Consider the following 22,326-nt stretch of genomic DNA (forward strand, 5'->3'; position numbering starts at 1 on the left):
CCTGGTTCTGGTGTGTGCTCTTGGCTCCGGTGTGGAAGATGAACTGAATGATGGGCCATTTCCTTGGGCTCTGGCCTTGGAGAAAGTACAATGAATGATTATAATGACTTCAACATGACTAGATTGAGAATTAATATTCTGGGATGGACAAGATCCCTAGGTGACAGAGAAAAACATGTGCAAATTTGATCTGTGCAGGCCATAGACTGGGGGACCGTGAGATTTTTTGACTTTCTCTCTAGATAACAGCTGCCCTGTGGCCCTCTGATTAGTGAGTCTCTCCTTCCCTCCACTGAAACAGCAATGAACCTGGTAAACATGGATAAGGATGAGAAGAACAAGGACCTCCGATAATGTCAGACTCCCTTCCTTAGTTGTTGCACAGAGTAGAGTTGGGACTCAGATTAACTTTTCTATGAAAACTTCCTTTCTTTCCTGAGGATGGTACAGCAGTGTTAATGTGGGGATGTGGGCACTTAGTGGCAAAAAGACCGGGGTTTAAATTCTATCAAATTTAGTCACGTGGAGCCTATGTTTCTGATTCTATAAAAGTCTCCTAAAGCAAGAGGCTCCTGCAGCTTCCGTCCCTCCACCCACCTTGGAAGAAAAGGCATCGATTCTGCAGATCACACCTGCCTCATAGTCGTCCTGTCCCCGGCTCCTCGGGCAGGGACTTGAGGGTGAACTGGGAGGGAGAGGGGGGTGTCCACACCATGTGACCCCACATCAGTGTCTGCTGTGTTGGTTCCACAGTGTGGGTTTGCAGAGTCATGTGGGACATCTGGGGGCAAAGAGCAGCCTGGGGATTGGAAAGGGACGCTCAGTGGCTCCACGCCAGCTTCCAACCTTGCACAGCCAGTTTCCACCACAGGAGACAAAAGGAAAGGGCTGGATTTCACTAAAGCCAACACCTAGAATTGTTGCCAGCTCAGTGCATGGCCCACATGAGGAGCCTCACTCCCTATCTTGGGAGAGACAGAGCAGAAGGTGCCCTGTCAAGCTCTGCAAAACCGACCCAGCTGGAGGACGGTGTCCTCCGTACCTCTTCATCTGTTCTAAGGACAGCTGCAAACATTGCTCCGGACGCAGCTTTACTGGTGAGGGCCGGTGTCAAGAAAAGGTAATCACTGCTTTGTGACTTCCTCGCCACTCAAAGGAGACAGGATGCTCATGGGTGTCATGCTCAGAATGCGGGGCCGCTGCAGCCTCGGGAAGGCTCAGGCTGGACGGGGGCGGCCTGTCCGGGAGCCCGGGCTGTGCTGCTGCCCCGGGGATGTTGGCCTGCGTGGACAGTGCATGCAGGGAGACAGCTGGGCGCTGGTGGGCGGTGGGTGAGGCCGTGTCACGGGTGGGACAAACATGGCCGTGTCAGTCCTTCCCCGGTGTTCAAAGGGAGGCATCGCCCCTGCACAGCTGACAAGACGGTCATTGAACTTCAAGGCAGAGAAGTTAGAGGACGAAAAAGGATGATGCCACAGGCCAGGTTAATGTTGGTTGAAGGCACGCGGTGACCACACTGACGAGTCCCCTACGCGTCACCACCACAGCCTGTCTGCGTGTTCCCCTCCACGCCGCGTTAGTGTCTGTGGTGACGCGGTGGGTGTCCTGCCCTTTCTGACTTGGTGCAGCCACTTTTCCAGGCTCCTGCTGCAGAGCGTGATGGAGCCGCTGGCGCTGCCCCCTGCACCGTCCCTCTTTCCTGTCACCGTCCCCCTGCGGGACACGGGGGTTCTGGCCACTGTTTATGTCTGGGTGGCTTTTCCCAACTCTGTTCAGAGCTTTTCTCTTCTTGTGAAATGTTCTTGTGAAATGTTTCTTTTGACTGAATTTCAGCTTCTGGAATGACTGGGTCAAAGGTCCTGAGGTCCACTCACAAGTGCCCAGTGCCCAGTTCTGCTGGTTTCCCCAGACCTGGTGTTGGTGGCTTTCTGTCCCCCTTCTTCCTGGGCTCTGGGTTAGCTCTTGACTCCAGTGTGTACCACGGAGGGTGGTCCCAGATGATGTGCTTTTCCAGAAATATACAGAGTAATGCCCCACAGAAATTCACACCCCCTGATTTTGACCAAACTCTTCATTGCTTCTTTTATTCATGTAGCTTCCTTGTGCGTTGCCACTGGATAAAACCCGTTTAGTGTTTATACTCTTAGAACATGTAAAACAAGCCTTCCCTAGCCTGACCTGGGCTTGTCTTCAGACATGGCTTTGTAGAAAGAATGGAAAGCCTTTCCCATATGCAGCACATCATGGCCACAGTCCATGTGTGTTGCCTGGCTGGCTGATTGAATGAATGAGCCTGTGCCTTTGGAAGGGGAGTGAAGACACAGCCAGGTTAATAAAAGCACTTCTGGTGCTTAAATATTGGCCACTCATTTACTGAAGGCATGTTCTGCGCTGCATCCTGAGCTAAGCACAGTGTGCAGGACAATAAATAAGATGAGCTTCCTGCTCCAGAGGAATTCACTGCCTAGAAAAGTCTAGCAAAATGAGTTCTACCATTGAGAGATGCCTGAGAGTTATGAGTGTGCAGAAAAGGGACACCCTTGATCTGCCTGCAGGCGCAGTGGTACCCAGCCAGGAATAGATGCAGAAAGGCCAGTGGTCCAGCAGAGGCGTTGGAGAAATGCCCTGTGGTCTGATGTGTGGGTGCATCCACAGGAGAGTCCAGGAAGGTGACCAGGGCCCGAGGGTTCGACAGTTCCCTCTGTATTTCCTGGTGATTCCTAAAAGTCAGCCACCCCTCCTTCAGGTCAGGGGCCACCCCTCCTTCATGTTCTGGCCACATCGCTCCTCTTGTCATTGTGCAGGGTAGGCAGGGAGATGAGTCTCGTGGTATTTATTTCAGCCATTGACAAAGAGGGAGGGAAGTGAAGAGACACGGATGTTAAATCAAGAGTATTCAGCTGTCCTCACATTGCCCACATATTCAAATAGTAGGACCCCAAAATATTTGAGACCTAGATATGTTTTCCCATGAAAAAAAAAAACTAAAACTGATTCCATTACTGCAAGTCCAAACCTTCAGAACCATCTGGAAGAACCAGTGGAGAAGGTCATGATCTCTGGAAGGCAGTGTCAGAGAAAAGTTCACTAGCTCCGCCCTGGAGTTAAACACTTTGGTTTTCCAGTCACTTGCACTTAAGACTGCACAGAACAACTAGCAGCATCAGCACCATTGCCCCTTGTAAGGAGACAGACAGCACCACACAGGGAACGGGTGATTCTCGGTGAGAGTATGTCAGGTGCCTTAGGTGTTTGGAGAAGCGTTCAAGAAAACATGTTTTTGTTCTGGCTTAGACACTGCCAGAAGACATTACCATCCTATTTAATGCCTTTATCCATTACAGGTGGTAAGGAACAGGGGTAAAGAAGCAGCCCACACGTTCACAGGGGAGAGGAGTATTTGGTCTTCTTGCAGGTAAGACCACCCTCTTGCTTTGCTCATGCCCAGGCATGCTTGTGGGCTGGATTCCATCCTGGTCCCGGGGTGACCTTGCCTGATGTTGCTGTTCTACAAAAGTGTTCAGTTCTAGGACTGCTTTTGGCCCCTTGAATTCAATAATTCCACACAGTAGGGTGGAGAGTTCTATCAGATGAAGGCTCTGGGAGCAAAAAGTAGCAGAGGGGCAAGGAAGTCCAGAGAGCAAGGACTCTGCTCGAACATTCACACTGGGAACTGACAACCACTTGAGTCTCTCAAGAAGCACATTGCCTGCTTAAAAACAAAAATCAGCACCATTTACCATTTACTGAAGTGACTATCCCATCCCCCACAGAGTTATCTAAGTATGTTTGTAGAGAATCAACTGACCACAAATATAATTTGTTTCAGGGCTCTGTTTTTTTTTTTTTCATGGATTTGTTTATCCTGTGTCACAATTACTGTGGCTTTCTAGTAAACCTTGAAATCATGTCCATTTTAGAATCAGCTATCACTTTCTACATTTATAACTCAGGGTGTTTTATGACTAATTTGAATTTGTGTATAATCTGGGGGAGAGGATGGTGACGTGTTAATGATAATGAGTTTCTGATCATTTTTTCCATCTGTGTGTCATTGTGGAGAGGTTCAAGGGCTGTGTCTTCAACCTCACTGATCTTTTCTACTGTAGTGTGGAATCTGTGGATCACACTCACGGCATTTCTCATTTCACACGTTGTGTTTTTTCATCTCTATAAGCTCCACCTGGGTCTTGTTTATATCTCCACTTTCCCCTCCTCATTATTCTTTAACATGAGAAGCAATATTATAGCAATTTAATGTCTGGCTTGGTCTTCCAACATCTCTTCATTTACCTGTTTTTATTTTTATTTCTTTGTATAATGTGTGATCTTATAGGCAGAGGTTATTTCAAGGAGGTGGGAGAAGGAGTCTGTTGTAATAGCAGAAGATTTGCCACAATAAGACATTTTGACCATCAGATCTGCAAGCATCTCCACTGGGTCTGTTTTTATTGATTTGTATATTCTTAGGGTATGGATACTATTTTCCTCCGCTTTGCATGTCTTATCTTTTATTGGCTGCTAGACAATGACAATTATATACTGTTAGCTGATACATCTTGTGTAGCTATTTATAGTGTCGTATTTCCCTTAAGTGCACAATTAAGTTATTGGAATTAGTCAGACCATTTCAAAACTTCTAAGCAGTGTTAAGATGGATGCAGAACTGACAAATCTGAACTTAACTCTCCTGCTAAGCCTTAGCATCTTCCCCAGTGCCCTTATGTCATCTTTTCTACTGTACCCTGTGGGAACACAAGCTATTTCCATTCTCTTGTGAGATGTAGGAATATTCCCACCTATTCTATTTTCTTACCTTAGGCTAAAGCACTATGGCAGTTTCCTCTGGTGGTTGGGCAGATCAGCAGTGAGAAATGCTCTTCCTCAGATAGCCTCAGATTTCTCTCTCCCTCCCCTTCCTACCTTTGCTGCTTAGCCTCTACTAAACTCATGTCTGTGTGCTCAAGCCAAGGAGAACCCTGCACTCTGTCTAGGTTCCATTGCTGAGCTCAGCCTGCAAAGTGCCTTTAAACAATTAGCCCCCTCGTGGATACAGTTCTCCTTTTTTAATTTTCTTTTTCTGAAGGACCACAGTGCTGTGCTGCTTGATGACTGCCTAGGAACACTGCTGCTTCACCAATTGTTTAGTCTTGTCTTTTTTCAGATGGAAAGTAACTCCAGACCCTGTTGTCAGTCCTATCCCTGCCGTTTGAACATTATGAAGTTATTCATTACCGATGGGGCCTGGAATGTTCCATATGGCTGGTTTGAACAACTCAGTGCCTTTGCTTAGAAGGACTTTGTCCTCCCCAAAGATCATTGAGCAAAGCAGAACACTTGACACAGCTTATTTTCTTTGCTTTTGATGTATGTAGGATTTTAAGCAATGTTTTACTAACCCCAACTGGATGCAATGAGTCAAATAGTAAAAAATGCTACTTTACACTGCCTGGTAGTTTGTACAGTATGAATTACAGATCCCAAAGAGAGGCTAAGAGACAGAGTAAGACACAGAAATAAAGTGAGTTTCACACTGTATGGACACCAGTGCCAGCAATATGATTTAGCAGTTTGAAGGGGGGGGAAGGTTGTTTACATTTTAGATCATTTCTAAATACCCAACATCAAAACAATGTATCAAAATATCACTCAATAGGTAGCACTTTAACTCAGATGGGGAGGAGAGGAGAGGGCAGAAGAGGAGCAGATGAGCATGGATGGAAAGGAAGAAGACAGGAGAGGGGTGATATTCATTGTTTACTCTATGACAGAGACTCTTCTATACAATGAGGTGTGCATTTCATATATCAATATTAAGTCATTTAATCTTCAGAATTTCTGTGACTTTGGTAGTGCTATGATCCCAGCCACCTTGAAGAACGAAAGCACAGAGAGGTTAAGTTCCTTTCCTAAGTTTACCCAGCTTCTTATTAACAGAGTATGGAGAATCACTGAAAATTTCAAAAGATGGTAGTATATCTATTTTAAAGTATGCTAGCTAATCTAAAGCAACGCTGGTGCTAGAACTCCCTGAGCTTCTAAGAAAGGAAAGTGACGATTCAGAATGTGCCTCTCCACCAGACCCAGCACTCCCTGCCCGTCTCCTCCTTCCTTGGACTTGCTAAGGACTTGAGGGAAGGTGACACTGATGCAGACCCAGTAAAGAAGCTCTGCCATTAGCACAGAATTTTCTCTCATCCAGAGTCTCCTCCAGCACCTCCATCCCCACCTCTCTCTTTGTTGTCTCTCTAGGCTAAGGCGTCTTCCACGATGTTCCCATTGCAAGGTGCCCAGATGCTGCAGATGCTGGAGAAAGCCTTGAGCAAGAGCCTCCCTGAATCCTTGAAGGTGACAATGGATAAATCTGTAGGCAGTGAGAGGAGAAATTCCTTCCATGAGGAGGAAAAGAGACGAACATGCATTGAGCACCCACATTGCACCAGGCTCTGTTGAGAGTTTCCTCTCATCTAGTTTGCTTATTGCCCTCCAAGATCTGCTCTCAAGTGCCCATCTGTGGAGGAGACGGAGGCTCAGTGCGGGGTCTGGCCACGGTGGCTCAGTGAGCTACATGCTCTGGGGAGCGCAGGGGCTTGCCAGGGCCCAGAGCGGCCTTGTGCTCTGCTCTGGGGCTCCAAAGGTGTGTGTGGTGAGGTGACCCCAGAGGGGGTGTCCTGTATCTCTAAGTGATATTCAATGTTGTAAGCCAGATATCTCAATAAACTTTAAATGAGAGAAGCAAAAGCATCCCCTTGATCGTCTCCAAGAAATATCCCATCACAGCGCTTGAAATTTGCCCAGAGCTTTCCCCCCGAGCTGGCTGAGACTATATATCGACATTTAATTTGTTTTCTCTAGAAGAACATTTGCCAGGTGAGAGGTTAGCCCCCCAGTATCTTCTTTGAAGATCATTAGATTAATGATGGGTCGATTCCTATTGACTTACAATTTCCTCTTGGTCTGAAGTTATTGTATCTCACACTGTCTTGTGACTGACTCCCAGTACCTCCCTCCACTTAGTTAAATTCACCAAAATCTCAGGATTAAATAAAACCTATCCATAGAGGCCATGTGAAAGCAACATAAGAATAGCACCATTCTTGGTTGTGTTTTTCTTCAGCAATTTAAGAACTAGGACACACTCTAGTGGAACCTAAATACAACTTAAAATGTGTGGTATGAGATATATGTATATTCCCTTTTTCCAGTTACACATTAAAGATATATATTTACCTCAACTGATCTAGATTATCTGTATACCAGCTCTTTTATACACATATCATCTAGGACTAAATTCTAGCTTGAGCCCCATTGAGAAAATTTCATCCACTCTTAAGTGTTAGATAATAACCACAGTCTGAGCCATGTTTCTGCTTTAGTGTAGTCAGCAGTTCTAGCTGCTTGGCTCACCATGTTCTGAGTTCAGTAGAATAAAAGTGAAAGTTTTAATAAATGAAATGTGCTATTTCACCCATTTCTCTTATGCAGTTGTGTGAGTGCATAGATGTCAGCCTTGTCCTGATGGTGCAGGGGTGCTCTGCCCTCCCTCCCTAACCTCTGATCCCCTCCCTTCCTGGATGCTGCAGGTTTATGGGACTGTCTTCCACATGAACCAGGGAAACCCGTTCAACCTCAAGGTCCTGGTGGACAAGTGGCCTAACTTCAGCACCGTGGTTGTCCGTCCCCAGGAGCAAGTAAGGGGTCATTGGAGGGATGAACAGATTCTCTGATCCACCTTGCGATTCCCCCCAAAAAAAGTTGTGACCTTGATTTGAAACTTTAATGAAATAATTGGATGAAGAGAGTTTTCTGTGGCAGTTTTCCATCAGAAATGGAATACTTGAAACTTTTACCTTGAAATCATGATTTAGATGATTCAGAAATAATTATTATACACCAATGAAAATATCAATATCATGGAGTGTTGTTTCATGACAGTATAATGGAATTTAGAAAAAAATTATTATTGTGACATATGAAGGATTTTCCCCCCTTTCCCTTATTTCCACAGGAGATGACCGATGACCTTGATCACTACACCAACACTTACCAAGTCTTCTCCAAGGACATCAGGAAGGGCCAAGAAGTCCTGGCCTCACCGGAAGTCATCAACTGGAAACAACACCTGCAGATCCAAAGTCAGTACCAGACCAGGACGTGCGTGGGCCCTGCCCTGTCCTGAACAATGTCCCCATGACCATGTCTCCCTGGACAACCTCTACACCCTCAGCCTGCTGGCAGGTTTTGACTCAAGTGCAACTTACCTGAGAAGCAGAGAGAAAACACCTCAAACTTGCACAGAACAGGCTCCATCAGGGAAGCCTCACAAGCTTCTCGATGACCAAGATGGAGGGCAGATTCCGCATCCCGTCCAGGACCACAGGGTGATGGCACAGAGCAGAGTCCCAGGCCTGCCTTCCCTGAAGTGGGGCAACAGCTGCTGCGCAGAGCAGCCCTGACCTGGGCTCAGTGCTGGGCCACCAGCCAGCCCCAGAGTCACCCCTGGGGCCATGGGGCCTGTCACTTGCAAGTGGCTGACCCTCTGACACATGATGCTCACCTGTGAGGGGGAAGGTCACGGCCAGGGGCTGGAACAGCCTGAGCAACACAGTGCAATGAGGCCCCCAGGCGGGTCTGTCACACTCCCTGCACAGCACCTCGGGGAGCTGGTGTGCCACTGGCTAGTTTCCCAGGCAGCTCTCCTGTGGATCTTGGTAGCGGGTCAGACAGCTACAGTCAAGGGGTGGGTGCCCCAGGTGCTGATTGCTCCCACCTGGGGCACCACAAGTATGGATGCAGGGGCAGCTTCAGTGTCAGCCCAGTCTGGGGACAGCGAGACGCAGTGGGTGTCCTCAGGGCTGGCGTCCGCCTTCTCACCAGCTTGGTCTGTAGACAGCACCGAGTGCGTGAGCGGGCGACCCCACAGGCTGACCCATGGGGCTGTCCCAGTGCCCAGTGCTCCTGTCCATGGAGGAGAGCAGGAGTGGCCATGGCCAGGGCAGTGCAGGACCCCCTGTGGGGGACACAAAGGATGGGGGCACATCGGGGCCCTCAGGGCAGAGCTCAGCAGCCTGGAACATGGTGAATGCTGGGCAGTGCGGCTGCATCTGTTTATAACTCTGAGAGCCACAGGACTGTGTACCAGAGTCGGCTCCCACTGGCATGGCTGCGGTGAGTGAATTTCTGGGCACGATGTTACTTGCCCAGAACAGATGGGGCACAGCCCCACAAGGCGGCCCTGTCACTCAGCAGCAGCACTGAGCCCACAACTAAGGTTTTTGTCCACAAAGCCAGATGTCCTTGATCATTGGGCAGCATCCCTGGGGGTGCACATGGCTCCTTCTCTTCTCCCATCCTCTAGGTTCACAGTCCAGCCTGAACCAGGTGATCCAAAGTCTTGCAGCTGCTAAATCCATGCAAGTCAAGTATTCCCAGAACATCCTCTATATGTGGGTAGAGACAGTAAGGAAGCTGGTTCCTTCCCTGCTGGATGAGAAGAACTTGGCCCCCACGGGGGGCAAACCCAAACCCATGTGAGTGTGCACAGAAGCCCTCTGCTCGGTCACTCCCCCACGCCTGCGCTGCCTCCACTTCTCTCCCTGCCTCTCTCTGGCCTCCCCACAGCCTGTCAGGAAGGGGCCAGATTAATCTTTTGCCAATGAAATGTAACTGATTCATTCAGACCACACGGCCCTGCCGCCTGACCGGTCACTTCTGTCCCCGTGGAAACTCTCAGGCTCCTTCACTTCCACCCTGTCCTGTGCTCCCCTCTCTCCACCACCCCCCCTTCTCCAGTCCCTCTCAGCACAACCCTCCCACCCCCTGGGATCCCCAGAGCTTTGCTTGCTCTGTCCCCCGAGACAACAGGGGGAAGGACAATGGAGCCTTCATCCTCACGGCCTGTGCTTTTGTCTTGGGCCCTCCACAGCAACGAAGCCCTGTTCAGGCCCTCCTCCTTGGATGTGGCCCACGCTGCCCTGGTGAATGAGTTCTGGCTTTTTGGCGGCAACGAGAGGAGCCTGAGGTTCATCGAGCGCTGTATCCGCACCTTCCCCTCCTTCTGCCTCCTGGGGCCGGAGGGGACTCCCGTGGCCTGGGACCTGATGGACCAAACAGGAGAGCTGCGCATGGCAGCCACCATCCCCAAGTACCGCGACCAGGGCCTCATCTCTTACATCATCCATTACCAGGAGCAGGCTCTGAGCAAACTGGGCTTCCCCGTCTATTCTCACGTAGACAGGAGGAACAAATACATGCAGAAAATGTCTTATGCATTGCATTATCTCACCATGCCCTGTGACTGGAACCAGTGGCACTGCATCCCTCAGTGACAGCTCTGACCTGGCAGTGCCAGGTGGCTGCATGTGTGTCTGGAGGTGTGAATGGATGAGTAGAGAGTCAAAATAAACTGTCATCATGGTAAAGCAGTGGGCACTGTTTCATCCTGGGTTGGTGAGGTGAGTGGTCGTCAGGCCACCAGAGTCCCTGAGGCTCAGCAGGTGAAGCAGCCCCAGATGCTCCTGCAGGGCCCCACATATTTAGGGCCCCAACTTCCAGGATCTCTGGGACATTCTTCATCAGTGCCATGTTACCCAAATTGTTCTGAAACAGGGCCTAAAGGAACAGGAGGCCAGATGGAAGGCTGGAACGGCCACCTCTCTGCCTGGGTTCTGAGAAACGAGAGCCACCAAGAAGCCCCAAAAGGCCAAAAGTTCCAAAATCAGCACCCACACAATAGGGGCCTATGGGCTAGAGCTTAGCAAAGGACAGTGTCTGAAAGGTGAACAGGTCGCCGTTGTGGGGTCTCACCCGCACACACCAGGGCAAGAGACAGGCTCCAGGAGCAACAACCATGGGGCTTATTTTACAAAAAGGGAAACCAAGATCTTACTGTCGCCACAAGTGGTGGTTACCTCACCCAGATAACGTCAGCAATGGTCGCCACCAGTCACCGGGAGCTGGACAGCTGTACATAGTGATGGTCACTACTGGCCCCTCAGAGGCAGTGGCAGAGACACCCCGTGTTAACAACTCTTTGTAGTTGTTGGGCTACACCAACAGCAAATAGCTCTCGGAGACACCAGGCCCAGGACCTTTGGTGCTCCCTTCAGGCCATGTCAGGACAGGTCAGGAGGCCCAGTCTTTTCTCCCCTCTTTAGAGGTTGGCTGCTGGATGCTTCTATCCTTCTTTCTTCCAATGCCAGGAATGGGGTCTTCCTCTTCTTTCTTCTTCTTTCAGTGGCTGGAACATTCTTCCCTCTTTCTTCAGAGGCTGAAACCTTCTGTCCTGTTTGGGGACTGGATCGTCTCTCCCATTCAGGAGCTGGTGTTGTCTCTCTCTCAGCTCCCTCCAACCCTGGCTTATATAACTCTTATATATAACCCTGGCTTATATACTATTCAGAGTGCCCCACCCACAATTCTGATTGGACCATTTTTCAATCCTCTGTCTGATTAGACCATTTAGCACCAATCAGCTCATAGCTCACTCCTGATTGGTCCAGTCCACCATCCAGGAAAGACACTGTTACATAAAAGGTCTCTGAGGAACAACTGCCACAACTGACTTGTGGAGCAGCAGGTGCCAGGACGCCACCGCTCCTGCCGGCCCCTTCGCTGTGGTGGCTGGGTTCCATAACAGTTCTAGAGACTCTTCGTGCCTAGGAGTGGAACCGTGCCAATTTTTCCAGCAGGGGTAACATTTCAGGACATTGTGACTTGTTCCTGCCTTGTTCTATATCTTTCTAGCAATGGGACCTCAGTCAGTCTGGAGACTGTCCTTCTTCTGACAGCTGCCTTGTCATTGCATCAATCCAGAAATGTTCATGAGCTATTAGGTTAAACACAACTAAGTGACAGGTCAGGGAGAGAGAGGAGAGATGGCCCCTTGAGGGCACAGATGCACAGGGGCGTTCAGAGACCAGCATGTGAAGACAGGGCCGGGTCTGCCAAGGGCTGCCAGCCAACACTGGGCTGGATAGAGGTGGGAGGGTCCTTCCTACAGATTTCAGAAGAAGTGTGGCCCTGCCCCACCTTGATTTTGGCCGTTCAGACTCCAGAACTGGGAGATGAGATATTTCTGTGGTTTAAACCAACCCAGCTGTGGTCCTCTGTGACAACAGCCCTCATATAAGAATAAACCAATATAGGGCTTCCATGCCTGGGAACCAGCTAGATTTAGAAGTTCAGCTCTCACTGTTTCCAGCTCCAGTTCAAGTGCAGGTGCTTCTGAGTCCTTGTTTCGTGCACTGGGGGCAGCTAAGTGGAGAGATTAGTGGGCTGGTTCTGTGGCCCAGCAGCCCCGTTTGAGACTCGTGTTTCTCCTCTTATGGGCCTTGTTGGCTGTTTCACCCTCTCTGTGTCTCACTTTGCCAATCTGTGGACTGGGAATCCTCATAGACTGGGGAGTCCTGAGTGCTTGGGCGAGTACAAAAGCATTGATTTGAAGGGACACATGCCCTCCTGTGTTCACTGCAGCACTATTTATAGTAACCCAGTATGGACCCAAGCTAGAGCCCAGTGGTGGAGGAGCAGGTGAAGAAGATGTGGAGTGTAACATGCACAAGAAAAATACTACACTGTTGAAAATGAAAGATGGAAGATGAAATCTTGCCGTTGGTGACGACATGGATGGGACAGGAGGGGATTATGGAAGCCAAATCAATCAGTGAAGAAAGACAAATACTGGATGATTTCATTCATATGTGAATGTAAGGAAGGGGAAAGGAAGAGACAAAACCAAACCAGAATAAACTCTCGAAATAGACAGTGGAACAGAGACTACCAGAGGGGGAGGCAGGGGGTGGAGAATGAGGCGGGACAAGGGGCCCAGTGGACTGTGCTGGGGGCTCTGGGTGCTTGCTGCTGCGTGTGGTGAGGAGATGAGAACCTGTTTCCCTAAATCACACACAGTGTTGTAAGCCAATGTTAGAATACAATTTAAAATAAAACAAAACATAAGTTCATCAAAAACAAACAAAATCAACGAATCCAGGCAGTACTTGCAGCAGGCAGAAGGTGCATTAAGCAGACAGCCATCAATATGAGTTCTTTCACCCGGTCTATTTCATCTAAGCCCATTGTATGCAGAGGCAGGTCCTGAGGGTGAAGAGTGTCTGAGCTTCTCCTGCATCTTACCTGTGGGGCAGGTGTAGCTGACCACAAGTGACTTCAGGAAGAAGGGGGCAACTTAAAACTCTCTAGTGTAAAGACTGGGGGAGTAGGGGTACAATTTAGCTTAAAACAGCGCATTTAGTGTGAAAACCATTCAGAAGGAAACCTCATTCAAATGGATTTGTCATCACAGCCTTAGGCTTACTGTTAAAGTAAACTCCTTCTTAGGAACTAAATCTGTTCACAGCACATCCTGTCCTGGCTTGGAGATCTGCCTGACTCTATTCTAAGGGTTGTTTTTCTTTTTCTTTATTGTATTTTTTTCTAAAGATTTATTTATTTATGCCTACAAGAGCTGTGGTACAGGCCAGAGATGCAGGTGGTGAGAGGATTCACCAGAGACAGTGGGGAACAGAACAGGCAGACTGATGGAAGTACACTGCTGAAGGGAGCAGTGGGTGAGACAGGAGAGGTCTGCTCGACATGTGGGTTGCTCCCTGGCCAACCGATCAAACTCATATTGCAGAGGCTGTGGATTATTTCCTAGTGTGGTGCTTAACCCCCTGCACTGCCAGGGAGGACACTTTTATTGTATTGTTTTTATAATTGGATTAACATGGTTTATAACACCATCTATGATTCAGAAGTACAAGGTCTACAATTCAGCGCCCTGTTCACTGTGAATATCACCCTGAGCTGGGAGTGTGGGGCCTGCAGGAGCGACTTGGGCTGCTTCACCTGCTAAGCCTCAGGGACTCTGGGGGTCTGGTGACCACTCACCCGCCTCCCCAGGATGTAACAGCACCCACTGCTTTACCATGACGATGGTTTATTTTGTGTCTCTACCCACACATTCACACCACCAGACACAGCCCAGCCTCCCGACACTGCCATGTCAGGCCTGTCACAGAGGGACACAGTGCCACTGGTACCAGTCACAGGGCATGGGGACATGGTGCAAAGATATCTTTACTTTCTGCATGATTTTGTTCCTCCTGTCTACGTGAGAATAGACGGGGAAGCCCCTTATGGTCAGAGATTGGGACTGAATATACGTGAGGTGGGCGATGAGGCCCTGGGCACGGTACTTGGGCACAGTGGCCAACATGCGCATCTCTCCTGTTTGGTCCATCAGGCCCCAGGCCACAAGAGTCCCCTCCGGCCCCAGGAGGCAGGAGGAGGGGAAGGTGCGGATACAATGCTAGATGAACCCCAGGCTACTCTCGTTGCCGCCAAAAAGCCAGAACTCATTCACCAGGGCAGCGTGGGCCACGTCCAGGGAGGAGGGCCTGAACAGGGCTTCGTTGCTGTGGAGGGCCCAAGACAAAAGCACAGGCCGTGAGGATGAAGGGTCCATTGTCCTTCCCCCTGTTGTCTCGGGGGACAGAGCAAGCATGGCTCTGGGGATCCCAGGGGGTGGGGGGATTGTGCGGAGAGGGACTGGAGAAGGGGGGGTGGTGGAGAGAGGGGAGCACAGGACAGGGTGGAGGTGAAGGAGCCTGAGAGTTTCCACGGGGACAGAAGTGACCGGTCAGGCGGCAGGGCCGTGTGGTCTGAATGAATCAGGTCCATTTCATTGGCAAAAGATTAATCTGGCCCCTTCCTGACAGGCTGTGGGGAGGCCAGAGAGAGGCAGGGAGAGAAGTGGAGGCAGCCAGGCGTGGGGGAGTGACCGAGCAGAGGGCTTCTGTGCACATTCACATGGGTTTGGGTTTACCCCCTGTGGGGGCCAAGTTCTTCTCATCCAGCAGGGAAGGAACCAGCTTCGTTACTGTGTCTGCCCACATATAGAGGATGTTCTGGGAATGCTTGACTTGCATGGATTTAGTGGCTGCAAGATTTAATATCGCCTCGTTTAGGCTGGGCTGTGAACCTAGAGAATGGGAGCAGAGAAGGAGCCATGTGTACCCCTTGGGATGCTGCCCAGTGGTCGAGGACATATGGCTTTGGGGACAGAAACCTTAGTTGTGGGCTCGGTACTGCTGCTGAGTGACAGGGCTGCCTCGTGCCCCATCTGTTCTGGGCAAGTGACACCATGCCCAGAAATTCACTCACCGCAGCCATGTCCGTGGGAGCCCACTCTGGCACTCAGTCCTGTGGCTCTCACAGAGTTATAAACAGATGCAGCCGCACTGCCCAGCAACCACCAGGCTGCTGAGCTCTGCTCTGAGGGCCATGGTGTGTCCCCAACCGCTGTGTCCACCCCCAGGGGGTCCTATACTGCACTGCCCTGGCCTTGGCCATGTCTGCCCTCCTCCATGGGCAGGAGTTTTGAGTGCTGGGACAGCCCCATGGGCCTGCCTGGGGGCCGCCTGCTCTCGCACTCAGTGCTGTCTTCAGACCAAGTCCGTGAGGAGGCTCACACCAGCCCTGAGGACACCCGCTGCGTCTCACTGTCCCTAGCCTGGGCTGACACTGAAGCTGCCCCTGCATCCACACCTGTGGTACCCCAGGTGGGAGCAGTCAGCACCTGGGGCACCCACCCCCTGACTGTGGCTGTCTGACCCCCTACCAAGATCCATAGGAGAGCTGCCTGGGAAGCTAGCCAGTGGCACACTCAGATCCCCAAGGTGCTGTGCAGGGAGTGTGATGGACCCGCCTGGAGGCCGCATTGCACTGTGCTGCTCAGGCTTCCACTCAGGCTGTTCCAGCCCCTGGCCGTGACCTTCCTCCTCACAGGTGAGCATCATGTGTCAGAGGGTCAGCCACTTACAAGTGACAGGCCCCATGGCCCCAGGGGTGACTCTGGGGCTGGCTGGTGGCCCAGCACTGAGCCCAGGCCAGGGCTGCTCTGCGCAGCAGCTGTTGCCCCACTTCAGGGAAGGCAGGCCTGGGACTCTGCTCTGTGCCATCACCCTGTGGTCCTGGACGGGATGCGGAATCTGCCCTCCATCTTGGTCATCGAGAAGCTTGTGAGGCTTCCCTGATGGAGCCTGTTCTGTGCAAGTTTGAGGTGTTTTCTGTCTGCTTCTCAGGTAAGTTGCACTTGAGTCAAAACCTGCCAGCAGGCTGAGGGTTGTCCAGGGAGACATGGTCATGGGGACATTGTTCAGGACAGGGCGGGGCCCACGCATGTCCTGGTCTGGTACTGACTTTGTATCTGCAGGTGTTGTTTCCAGCTGATGACTTCCGGTGAGGCCAGGACTTCCTGGCCCTTCCTGATGTCCTTGGAGAAGACTTGGTAAGTGTTGGTGTAGTGATCAAGGTCATCGGTCATCTCCTGTATCATCAGAATATATGGAACAAAACAAATTGTTTAAATATCATGATTGTCAAACATTTTTCATTTCATTATACTGCAATTTTTAAATTATTTTTATATTAAATTTTATAGGTCAATTAAATTTCTCTGAATCATTTACAATATGATCAGAATGAGTGAGTCAAGTATTTGATTTATGATGGAAAATTGCAGAATAATCCTATTTTCTACCCATCTATTGCATTGAAATTCAAATCAGCTCTTACACAGCAGTTAAGAAAGCTTTTTTTCCTCTACTGACATCATTTTACACAGGAAGAATACAAAAGCCTTTGACAATGGAAAACTTGTATTGCAATAAAATTTTTATTATATTTCACATATTTGTAAAACATAAACAATGAATGTCATATTATTGAATTTGGTTATGGATAACTTTGGAATTGAAACTGGCAATACCTGATGAAGGAAAAGAAAATGAAAGCAAATTAACAATACTTTTTTAAAAGAAAATGTAGTTAAATAATGTGCAGTTTCAGATAAATAAATAAGCGGCTTCTTAGAGAAAACCCCTCAAAGTATTAAATAGCAGATGAGATTATTTGGAAGTAGGTGACACAGGAAATATATTACCACAACTGGTCTAAAATTAGAATTATTTTTAAACTTTTAGAAAATATAGCACAAAAATATACTCATACATTAGCTATGATACTAAAAACACATTTTTGATACTTAAGATCCCATTAAAGGTTAAATTCTACTGATTTTATTTCAGTTCAGCCTTAAGATTTTAAAACAAACATGTTGGTATAAAAGGCGTAATATTTGTACTCACATAAATTTATAATTTTACTGGATTTTAAAAATAATCTTAGCATTCTGATGTGTGAAACATTAACATTTAGTTGCACCAGTTTTTAAATATTTCCCTACAATGCATACAGAGATTGTAGCATTAGATATTTGTTTTTATATATTCTTAACTCACCATCCTTTCACCCCTTTGCAATGTTCCTTGCTGTTTTCTGCCATTACAATGTCCTCTTTCCAGCTTGACAAAAAATATTTATCTACCAACTCTGGTTCAGAGCAGCCTTCACCAGCAAGAGTCTACCTTCATCCTGTGACCTCCGTTGCTATCATTTAACCTGTGATGGCTTTATCTTTCTGCATGTTGAACATCTTCCATCTTGCACACTTCACACTGGGGTTTAGTTGCTTATCTCTGCTCTCCTCCAGCCCACGAGTTTGTTTAAGACAGGGACTTGTTCACCACCATGGCGTTCACCTGCCAATCCTCAGGGCTCACATGCCAGGTGCACAGGGCACATAGTGAGGGTAAACAGAGACAGTGTTCATCATTTCTGACCCCTTACCTGCTCCTGGGGGCAGACAACCATGGTGCAGAAGTCAGGCCACTTGTCCACCAGGACCTTGAGGTTGAACAGGTTTCCCTGGCTCATGTGGAAGATGGTCCCACAAACCTGCAGCATCCATGAAGGGAGGGAGTCAGCTGGCTAGGGAGGGAGGACAGAGTCTCCCCTGCACCATCAGGACAAGGCTGAGGTCTGTGTGCTCATACAATTGCATGTGAGAAATGGATGAAACAGTACATCTAGATTAATCTCCATGCACTACATTTCTAAACCTCAAATGATAATAGGTTTTCTACCTATCCAGTATGAACCAAACATGCATATAGTAAAATATCTGAACAAATAAATCAACGAGGTTAAGAACACCACTCTTCATTTGGGGATTAAATTTTACCTTTGCCCACACTTTCTTCTAATCACAGGCATTCACAACTTCACAAAAATAAAATGATCTCATACATGCTATTTTCCCTCACTTACTATACTATGGCCATGTTTTTTGGTTCATATTCACAAAAGGTTCACCTGTTGTCGAATGTTCACCAGTTCCATTATCCAGATGTATTGATATATCATTTTGCTGACCAGTTGCTTTTTTTTAATTTTATATACATTTTACATATTCTTCATTTTTGTACAACGTATGCTTTCCATCTCAGTTATAGTCCCCATGAAATTCCCACCACCAATTCACCCATGTACCATTGCAATAGTCCCTTGTGCACTTCTCTCCCGTTTTGATTCTATTCCCCTTTCCCCCTGTAGAATGTCTCTGGTTTATAGTTGCCTATTGATTTTGATATTTACTTTATTACTTTTTTTCCCCTGATATCTTATTTGGATCTTCCACATTCCTCCTAAAAGTGAAACCATTAAGTATGTTTCTTTTTCTTTCTGGCTTATTTCACTGAGCATGATCCCTTCCAGCTCCATCCATGTTGCTGCGAATGGCATGAGTTTATATTTTTTGATTGCTAAGTAATATTCCATTTTGTGTATGTACCACATCTTCTTGATCCAGTCATCTATTTTGGGGCATTTGGGTTCTTTCCATAGCTTACCTATTGTAAATAGTGCTGCAATAAACATAGTGCAGGTGTCTTTCAAGTTAATGTTTTGTGTCCTTTGGGTAGATCCCTAGGAGTGGAATTGCTGGATCATATGGAAGCTCCATTTTTAGCATTTTGAGGAACCTCCAAACAGCTTTCCATAGTGGTTGGACCAGTTTGCATTTCCACCAGCATTGTAGGAGAGTTCCTTTTTCTCCACATCCTCTCCAATAATGGTTGTTGCTAGTTTTTTTAATATGTGCCATTCTCACTGGTGTGAGATGGTATCTTATTGTGGTTTTTACTTGCATTTCTCTGAGTACGAGTGATATTGAACATTTTTTCATATGCCTGCTGGCCAATTGCATTTCCTCTTTGGAGAAATGTCTTTTTAGCTCCTTTGCCCATTTTTTAAACTGGTTTGTTTACTTTGTTTTCGTTGAGTTTCCTCAGCTCTTTGTAGATCTCTGTGATCTGTCCCTTATCATTAGTATTGTGTGCAAAAATTTTTGCCCAGTCAGTGACATCATCCATTGCTCAATGAGGGCCATTTCAGCTTTTCATTTTGACAAGTTTGTGCTCCTAGAATATGCTCACATGGCAATCTTTGTGTGGACATGTGATGTTTTCTTAGACTCCAGAATGGTAACTGCTGGTTCAAAGTTCATGCACATGTCTAAAACTTTTAGTATATGTGCCCACCTTACCCTATGAAAAGATTCCAGGATCTCCTACCAAAACTCAGAGCTGACAGTTTAGTGCTCAAGAGAAGGGACTTGGGGCCCCACAGCCTGGATCTAGGGGGTTTTAAAATTGACTTACACTATGGTTTTATCCACTGCAAAATCTAAAAATATGGGAAGTGATAGTCCTTCATATTCTCATGGTGTAATTAATTAGAACTCTTTTTATTTTTCTCCTGAACTAGAACATACTGAGCTAGGAGTTACCCAACTAGAGGCTGACTCAACCAGAGTTGACAAGTGTAATGAATTGCATTTAATTTCTAACACTTGAAGAATGGGTGAACTTTTCTCAACAGAGACTAAGTTATGCCTAGTCTAGTTCTAGGTTATGCCTCCATTAAAAGGACCTGGCATACACATATTCTTAATTTTGATTAGGTGAAAATATGTGCAATTGAAAAAGAGCAATAAACACACAGACATAGTTATAATAGGCTCCACTGGAGTGTGTCCTTCATCAAGTTGCTTTTACACAGCATCTGTGTGTATGTTTTACTTAATCCTGAGATTTTGATCAATTTAACTAAGTGGAGGGAGTTCCTGGGAATCAGTCACAAGACGGACTGACTTGCAATAACTTCACAGTAAAAGGAAATTGTAAGTCAAAATAGGAATTGACCCATCATTGACCTAATGGTCCTTAAGGAAAACATTGGTTGACTAACCTCTCACCTGGCAAATATTCTACTAGGGAGAACAAATTAAATATTGATATATAGTCTCAGCCAGCTTGGGAGGAAACCTCTGGGCAAATTTCAAGCACTGTGATGGAATATTTCTTGGAGAGGAGCAAGGGAATGCTTTTGTTCTCTCATTTTTTAAATTAATTGAGGTAACTGGCTTACACATTGAAAAAGACTTAGAGGTATAGGACCACCCACTTCAGGGGTCACCTCACCACATGCACCTTTGGAGTCCCAGAGCACAGAGCAAGGGGCAGCTCTGGGGCCCAGCAAGCCCATGCTCACGCCAGAGCACGCAGCTCACTGAGCCACAGGGCCGGTTTGGCCATATCACATGCACATGAGAGCAGATCTTGGAGGGAGATAATGCCAACTAGATAAGAGGAAACTCGCAACAGGGCTGGTGCAATGGGGGTGCTCAGTGCGTGTTCATCTCTTTTCCTCTTCTTGGAAGGAATTTCTCCTCTCATCACTTACAGATTTGTCCATTGTCACCTTCAAGGATTCAGGGAGGCTCTTGCTCAAGGCTTTCTCCAGCATTTGCAGCATCTGGGCACCTTGCAATGGGAACATCGTGGAAGACACCTTAGCCTAGAGAGACAACCAAGAGGAGACTTGGGACAAGAGAACAATTCTGTGCTAATAGCAGAGCCTCTTTACTGGGTCTGCATCGGTGTCACCTTCCCTCAAGTCCTCAGCAAGTCCAAGGAAGGAGGAGACAGGCAGAGAATGCTGGAGCAGGTGGGGAAGCACATTCTGATCCTCACTTCACTTTCCTAAAAGCTCAGTGATTCTGGTCACAGCTTTACTTTAGATTACTAAACACACTTTTAAATAGATACACTTTCATCTTTTAAAATATTAGTGACTGTCTAGTGATTATCTACCTGTAATAAACTCTGTTACCTTGGAAAAGGCACCGAGCCTCTCTGCACCTTGGTTTCCTCACCCTGGAAGGGAGAAGAACAGCACCGTCAAAGGGAAAGAAGTTTGCAAAGACTAAATGAATTACGGCACTACATGCATAAATCAGTGTATGGAAGAGTCTGTTTCGCAGATGGACATGTTTTATTACTATTCCCACTTCTCAGCAACTTGTGAGTGGACCTCAGGACCTTTGACCCAGTCATTCCAGAAGCTGAATTTCAGTCAAAAGAAACATTTCACAAGAACATGTCACAAGAAGAGAAAAGCTCTGAACAGAGTTGGGAAAAGCCACCCTGACATAAACAGTGGCCAGAACCCCCGTGTCCCGCAGAGGGGACGGTGACAGGAAAGAGGGACGGTGCAGGGGGCAGCGCCAGGGGCTCCATCATGCTCTGTAGCAGGAGCCTGGAAAAGTGGCTGCACCAAGTCAGAAAGGGCAGGACACCCACCGCATCACCACAGACACTAACGCGGCGTGGAGGGGAACACGCAGACAGGCTGTGGTGGTGACGCGTAGGGGACTCGTCAGTGTGGTCACCGCGTGGCTTAAACCAACATTAACCTGGCCTGTGGTGTCGTCCTTGCTCGTCCTCTAAACTTCTCTGACTTGAAGTTCAACAACCGTCTTGTCAGCTGTGCAGGGGCGATGCCTCCCTTGGAACACCGGGGAAGGACTGACACAGCCATGTTTGCTTGTCCCAACCATGACGCAAAGTCACCCACAGCCCGCCAGTGCCCAGCTGTCTCCCTGCACGCCCCGTCCACACAGGCCAACTTCCCCGGGGCAGCAGCACAGCCCGGGCTCCTAGACAGGCCGCCCCCGTCCAGCCTGAGCCTTCCCGGGCTGCAGCGGCCCCGCATTCTGAGCACAACACCCATGAGCATCCTGTCTCCTTTGAGTGGCAATGATGTCACAAAGCAGTGATTACCTTTTCTTGCCACGGGCCCTCACCTGTAAGGCTGCGTCCACAGGGATGTTTGTGGCTGTCCTGAAAGAGATGAAGAGGCGCGAGGACACTGGCCACTGACAGGGTTGGCTCTGCAGGGCCTCACAGGGAGCCTTCTGCTCTGTCTCTCCTCAGACCATGAAGTGAGGCTCCTCATGTGGGCCATGCACTGAGCTGGAGACAATTCTGGGCGTTGTTTCTAGTGAAATCCAGCCCTTTCCTGTCTCCTGTGGAGGAAACTGGCTGTGCAAGGTTGGAGGCTGCCACGGAGCCATTGGAGTGT

The 22,326-nt window shown here is 48.1% G+C and overlaps 1 protein-coding gene and 1 pseudogene across 2 annotated transcripts; one reads left to right on the forward strand and one right to left on the reverse strand.

The window, feature by feature from the left end:
• The first annotated feature begins 811 nt into the window (after positions 1–811).
• On the forward strand, positions 812–10,432 carry LOC119255256 (glycine N-acyltransferase-like). Of its 2 annotated transcripts, none has more exons than XM_037522202.2 (7): positions 812–1,120; positions 3,345–3,415; positions 6,253–6,348; positions 7,584–7,691; positions 8,009–8,135; positions 9,359–9,530; positions 9,926–10,432. In XM_037522202.2, the coding sequence occupies exons 3-7, from the start codon at positions 6,271–6,273 to the stop codon at positions 10,326–10,328; spliced, it is 888 nt and encodes a 295-aa protein (XP_037378099.1). In that variant the 5' UTR covers positions 812–1,120; positions 3,345–3,415; positions 6,253–6,270; the 3' UTR covers positions 10,329–10,432. The 2 variants fall into 2 exon arrangements, with proteins under 2 accessions (XP_037378099.1, XP_037378097.1); XM_037522200.2 differs by lacking the exon at positions 812–1,120 and adding an exon at positions 3,137–3,224.
• Positions 10,433–13,943: 3,511 nt separating this feature from the next.
• LOC119255255 (glycine N-acyltransferase-like) lies at positions 13,944–21,942 on the reverse strand (annotated as a pseudogene).
• Between the last annotated feature and the right edge of the window lie 384 nt (positions 21,943–22,326).

This window comes from Talpa occidentalis, unplaced genomic scaffold (genome assembly GCF_014898055.3).
Source record: "Talpa occidentalis isolate TD23 unplaced genomic scaffold, MPIMG_talOcc4v2.1 talOcc4.3, whole genome shotgun sequence".
Lineage (NCBI taxonomy): Eukaryota > Metazoa > Chordata > Mammalia > Eulipotyphla > Talpidae > Talpa > Talpa occidentalis.